The following is a 6,907-nucleotide window of genomic DNA, read 5'->3' as shown; positions in this document are numbered from 1 at the left end:
AAGCCAAAGAACCCAGAAATAAGTTTTTATAAGATGTCGACCTCAAAAAATCGGCGATCCACTTTTTTCTCTTTAAAGGTTGGGTTTTACTGCTCGACAGCTTATAAAAACTTATTTCTGGGTTCTTTGGCTTGTTAGCTGTACATATTGTCACACAGCAGCTTTTAGGCATTATTCTGTTTTTGTTATAAGCCAGAAATGACAAGGAGGCAGCCTCTCGCAATACAAAGTCAACTTTAAAACAGATGAAAATGTGTGATTAATCTCAAGTTACTCATGACAATCATGCAATTAATCTAGATTAAATATTTTATCTGTTGACAGCCCTAATAACAATATATATGGGTATTTCTCAGATTAAGGGCCAAATTGGGTTGCTGCAATTTTGAAAATTTAAATTCCAAATTTGACTAATTGGTATACATCAAATTAATATGTCAAGTAGACGTGCCTTTACAATCACATCATCGAATATATTTAAAAAAATCAAACTTAAATGATAAATCAGTGCTTTTAAAACATTTTGTGGTTTCACATGTAATCTAATTTATCTTTACCTCAAAGAGATTTTTACTTGCAAGATGAATTATAGTTATTTACGTATCTAAATTTCTGATTCATCAATCTACCCTGGCTTGGAATCTAAGCTTATTTTAAGTGAATACCATATATCAAAACTTTTTAATACATTGTCAGAAATGTATAATTGTAGGATGCTTTTGTTATTTATATCCAATTTATTGGCAAAATTATGTATTGTGCTGGTAATGACTGTATTGGTAATGACATTTTTGTCAAAAACCTAGCCCTACTAGCTAAGATGATGACTAAGGAAGTGTAACTAGCTTTCTACATGTAATGTACACCATTTTAATTATTAAAGTGATAAAAATATTTCAAAAATGTTTGAAAATACAGAAATACAACACATATGGTAATGACGCATAATATGTGTACATGCCCAACACAAAGAATAAAGAGTAGATTTATTTAATTTTCTGGACATCAAGGCATTAGTCTTGCAGCTTGAAATCCATGTGCTCCAGTATGTCATTGGGTTACCATGGCTACCAAATAAACTTTTGATGAAAAAAAGTGGCAAAGTCCCTTTATGCAGAGCGTGTTGGTAATGACAGCTAACCCATGGGACAGGTAGATATTACGCAAAATAAAGTACAAAATGCATATATATGCTTAATCTGTGCATGTAGTTTATTAGTTCAAGTAACATTTAATTCTGGGAAATATCCATAATATATATATATTATGGGCATGTGTTGCGGCCACTGTGATTGGCTGTTGGTCATGCTTCAGGCACGCCTTCTGTCAAGCGTTAACACTTTCGCCCCGTGTGAATGTATTATTACAGTGCGTTCACACCGCCACCGGCAAGAGCTTCAAGAAACGCTCTTGCTGCCCTGCCACCGACGCTATAGAAAAATGCTCATTACCATAAAGTTGAGTTGATTTCAACTCTCCTCGACGCTCACACTGTCCAAGACGCACCGCTGCTTACCGGAGCTTGCCGCTGGCTCTCAGTGAATTGAATCACTACGGCAACTTTGACGCTCTTGCAGGTGGCGGTGTGAACGCACAGTTAGACTCTCTTTTTATTTTACTTACAACCCATGTAAGTATGCCCATTCGGGCACCACCTGGTGGACAGTGCTTGTCGTAGCCTGCAGATACAAATCACTTTTGCACCTTTGATCTCAGAGATATGTTGTGCAAAAGAGAACATAAAAACTTGTCACCTGCAACCAAAATGTTTTTTTGAAACTTGTAGCAGTAGAAATAAACAGTTGTAGTTATGTACTTGTGTTTATGTTACAAATATATATATAAAAAACATTTTGTGAGAAAACATTGTACATGCATGCTCCCATCGCATAAATGCACATAGGTTACTGATTTTAGTGTGCAAAATGTATGTGTGACTTCATATTTTGATGCAGGCTTTCAAATATGTTTTGCACCATATTTACTGCAGCAATTGTAGCAAAAAAATGTTAGAGTATGAGTTTCTTAATCTGTGATTCATAAAAGGATTTATGCAGCTGAACTGAAAGATTTATGAAGGTGTAACTGCTTGACTGAAAGAAAAAAAGTCACTTCATCTGTGACTAATACACCTGTGTGGATAATCTCTACACTAAAAATTCCAATGTCACGGATGTGCAGGTGTTTTGCAACAAAATACCTTACCCGAGCTTCTGGCCATGTAGCTGAATATAGTCTATATATACTTTTTGTAGTTGAATATATCGGCTGCCGGGTGGCGCTGTTGTGACGCAATACTGACGCTGCAGCGCAAGAGAAGAAATCAAATCCGGAAGCGGCAGTTGCAGAGTTAAAAAAGGGGAAGTGAGAAATGGAGGCGGCCGTGTTCATCTTATCACTCGTTGACTGTTGTGCTTTAATATTCCTCTCTGTTTACTTTGTATCCTTCACGCACACTTCACGTTACCATGGTTCTCGTTTGACATTTTTGATGAGATCACCTTTGATCAGATTTTAGCGGTAATTTCTTGTTTTGTTTATTTCAGCAGCACTCACAGCAGACTGTGATTGCGGATACGATATGTGCTTACTGGTTTATGCATACTTTTTAAATCTTTATTTTTGTGTGTTTTATTATCGGGCTTTTGTGATTTTAAACGATTTGCTTACGGTCGTTAGTTATCTTAGTCTGACTTTATTCTGATAAGTTTTCTTGTTATTAGTTGGGCCATTACAGATAATGATCATGCATTTCATAATCACCTTGACAGGTCTGTGTTTGTATCGATTGTTATTTTTTAATCAGTTCTTAACATCACTGTCAGATCATTACTTTATCTGATCTAGAATGTGACTACATCAATGCTCGAGCCTGCTGCTCAAAGTTAAACAAAGTAAGTCTGATTAATACCAAATGCATACTTCATGAGCAGTGTACACTAACTTTAAACATTTTGATTGATGGGTTTAAAGGTCGAGATGCGTAAAGGTTGAGAACACATTGGAAAATGAGAACCCGGGTCTACGCTATATATCTAAATAGATTGCCTAATCATGCCTAAATAACAACAACATATAAATTAAATTCAGCCTCTTAAAACATTAGACTAATGGCATTTAGTATTTTGTATATAAAAACATAATTTTATATTTCGTAAATTTGTGTGGAAAGGTTTTTAACATAGTAATGTCATTACCATAACCCTGAGCATTTTATCAGACAGCTTTTCATTTTATAGATACACTTTTAATCATTACATGCAAAACCAAAATCCACTTAGTTCACCCAAAAATGAAAATTCTGTCATCAATTTCTCACTGTTTTAATTTGTTTGTTCTGCTGAACACAGGGGAGGATTTTTTGAGCAATGTTTGTTACCGAACCATTTTTGAGCACCATTGACTCTTATAGTATTTTTCTGTCCTACTATGGAAGTCAATGCTGCCCCTGTTTCCTGCTTGTTTATAAATATCTTCCTTTGTGTTCAGCAAAACAAAGAAATGTATACAGGTTTGTAACAGCTTGAGGGTGAGTAAATGATGACAGAATTTTTATTTTAAGGTGAACTATCCCTTTAAGGGTTAAGATGTGTCCACTGTAAGATATTTACTCCAAGGTATGTTTTAACATACTGTATATGAGACATAACATTTAAAAAGTGTTCCTGTCTAAAGGTAAAGAAACTGCTGCTCTGTTAGCTTGAATTATAACCAGTAAATTATCTTTGGTATGTCATGTGTTTTTATGAACTGTGTCTTTATGTTCAGTGGGTTATACCTGAGATGATAGGTCAGGCTCTGGCCACTGTGTTAATGCTGGTTTCCATGCACTGGTTTGTGTTTCTTCTCAACCTGCCTGTGGCAGCGTGGAATGTTTACAGGTAATCTGTCTGAAACATAGACCATACAATCTAACAACTAACTCTTTGGATAATAACTAACCCTATCTTTCCCTGGTGAGCAGATACGTGAAGGTTCCAATGGGGAACATGGGAGTCTATGATCCGACAGAGATTCACAACAGAGGTCAGCTGAAGTCCCACATGAAGGAAGCCATGATCAAACTGGGCTTTCACCTTCTCTGCTTTTTCATCTACCTGTACAGGTAATAGACTCTTACTGTATCAGTTTGCATTAAAAAAGACATTGCCTAAATAACGTTACATTCGTTTTCATACTTTAGATGCACATTCATTTATCAATATATTATTGAAAATGCATTATATTAACTCATTCCCCGCCAGCCTTTTTATATAAAGGTTTCAAAAAATGCCTTTAAGAGAAATAATTTTGTTCTATAAATATTAAAACTTACAAATATATCAAATGAATGAACAGACCCTCTGCTTTCAAACAAACAAACAAAGTGGAAACAATAGTTTCATCCTTTCTTCATTTGTTCTCTTTTTATAACCTCTTATATATGGGTAGGTTTCTTCAAAAATACTACATTTTATAATTTAAACAGCCCCATATATTCCCTTTCAGACACCAAATTTATGGGAGGAGTGTAATGAATCACACAACATGATTTACTAACGTTAGTGCTTGTCAAATTTACTGGTATTTTTGCCATTATTTAATGCCTACTTAAACACTACTCTGATTTGCGCAGCTCTTGCTAGATTGCTTTGGTCATTATGGAAATTTTTGCACCTGTGCACCAGTAAATCACTGCTCCATGCTTTTTCGAAATTGCACTTTCACGCTAATTTGCCCTGTTTAGTAAATCTGGGCTTTAATGTGAGTTTAGGGAAGTAAATCTCAAACTTATAATACCACAATAATAGAATAAAAGTTTTACAATCTGAGATGTTTTACTTGACAGATTAAAGGTAAACTCTCTTCTTACTAGCCATTTAGAGTTTCTGATTAAGTGAAATAACCTTTTTGTTTATCTTGCAGTAAGTGAGGTTTGATCTGTTATCACATGTGTCTTTTGCAGCATGATCCTGGCTCTGATCAATGACTGACCCGCAGCAGTCTTTATAACACCGCCTGCCAAATCATAAACTGACCTTTAGGTATTGTGAAACAAGCTCAAGTTTACCAGTCAGAAGAACAGCCCCATCTCTCCTCAAGACATCATATCACTTTATAGACAACTACAACTCAATTCTGGTGACCACAACCCCTGGATGAACAGTGTTTTCTGATCATTTGCTATGTATTTGTTTAATTTTGTTTGTTGGACTTAAGTGATCTTGCACTGCTTCTCAGGGCTGAAGCATCAAGACAATCGCACTGTGCTCGGCAAATCACTGAACGCACACAGGTGATTTTTACGAATACGTCCGGGTCACAAAGCCCAAATGATAAAAGAAATTCTGTTTTTACATAAATAAAATAAAGCCTATTTTTAAAAAATAAATAAGAGGTTTTAGATTGTGATGTTCACCTCGAATACTTATTACTTGTAATGTTTTTTTAATTATTATTATGCTTATTGTCATAAAAACTATCACAATTCAAAAAGTAGGCTTTGTTTTATTATTTTCTTGATATGTTTTGTGATATTCACTGACACATGCACCTGATTGTTTTTTTTTTCAAATTTGATTTATCACCTGTATGCATTGTTGTTTAAGAACTAGATGAACCATTATCAAATTAGCTGTATTATTGTAAGATTTTCTTTCATTTGAAGCTTTTAGGTTTTATAAGTTGTCACATTAGATTTTAGATGTAAACTTTGTCTTTGGTTGTACTGTTTTCGGGTTTTGGCTGTCAAAGTGTACATTGTAAGATTACATTTGTGCCTCCTGCATTTCATTCTGTAGTAAGATTTTATCAGTCAGTCAAGTGTTTGGTGAATTCACAAAAACAAAACCTGTCAATAACATATTTCTTTAACTTTTTTATATTAATACATATAAATATGGTTAATTGTAGTAAAATATTCGCAATGCAAAATAATTTTTCACTTCTAAAACAGTTATGCAAGATCTAATTTCTGTAACAACAGCATTTTTAGGGTTAATTCCTGCTGGGTAACCAGACATAGGTGTGTGGTGACAGGTTGTGTGTTTTATATAAGCACTCCATTCCCCTGGTTAAGTTAAACACTACACAGCTCTGGTGATGATGGGTCCAGCTAATGATCTTCATTTATTAAACAGTGTTGTCCTGCATTGGGACAGCTGTCGAATAGCCCTGTTCAACAGCACATCTCAATGAGTGTCGAGTGGTCGTGCGTTTCTTCATCTGGAATTGAGTTTGGTTTGTGAGATTTTGTCAACACTTTCTTTTGTGCATTTACTGTTATGGGGTTTAATAAAAAAATTGACCAATTGTCACCATTTATATTACAAATAATGATTTGAAATGAATATGTACGTATAGCTTTTATTATGAAAACACAAATAATTGAAAATAGATGTGTAAACATTACTGCTCAAATGGATTGCCAGTGAAGTTAAATGGTCAGGTTCTTGAAAAGCCCTTTTTATTTTAAATACAATTTTCAAGTCTGACTACTATGAACTCTGAGATGAAGCAACAATACATGCCTCTACAAAACCACAAGTTGATAATTTAATAATTAAAAATAATTATAATTTAAGAGAACAACTTGTACCCTTTATAAGGTGTTCCTGTGTATCTCTGTGGCAGAGCGTTGCTTAGCAATGCACAAGGTCATGGGTTTGAACCCAGGGAACATGAAACTACTAAAAATACCTTGTATACCTTGTAATGCATGCTTTGGATAAAAGCATCTGCCAAATGCAGCTTCATCAATCAGAGAAGTCTGTCTCTCTACGGTCCCTAACTGTGTGTCTATTAGTATTACCATTATACTATCAATTTCACAGAAATGCCTGGAAGCTATGGAAAGTCATTCACCCAAACCCTGTGTAAAATATTCTGAAAACATGAACTTTAGTTTTTCCAGTCGTCTCTTGGCTGA

At 34.8% G+C, this 6,907-nt stretch overlaps 1 protein-coding gene across 1 annotated transcript; it reads left to right on the top strand.

The window, feature by feature from the left end:
* Positions 1-2,331: 2,331 nt before the first annotated feature.
* Positions 2,332-6,296, top strand: cnih4 (cornichon family member 4). Its single transcript, XM_065246408.2, has 5 exons — positions 2,332-2,440; positions 2,826-2,894; positions 3,769-3,881; positions 3,965-4,105; positions 4,946-6,296. The coding sequence occupies exons 1-5, from the start codon at positions 2,372-2,374 to the stop codon at positions 4,971-4,973; spliced, it is 420 nt and encodes a 139-aa protein (XP_065102480.1). The 5' UTR covers positions 2,332-2,371; the 3' UTR covers positions 4,974-6,296.
* The last annotated feature ends 611 nt before the right edge of the window (positions 6,297-6,907 follow it).

Source organism: Paramisgurnus dabryanus, chromosome 13, assembly GCF_030506205.2.
Source record: "Paramisgurnus dabryanus chromosome 13, PD_genome_1.1, whole genome shotgun sequence".
In the NCBI taxonomy this organism is placed as follows: Eukaryota; Metazoa; Chordata; class Actinopteri; order Cypriniformes; family Cobitidae; genus Paramisgurnus; species Paramisgurnus dabryanus.
The sequence above is the reverse complement of the archived record's forward strand: the minus strand, read 5'-3'. Positions and strand labels throughout refer to the sequence as shown.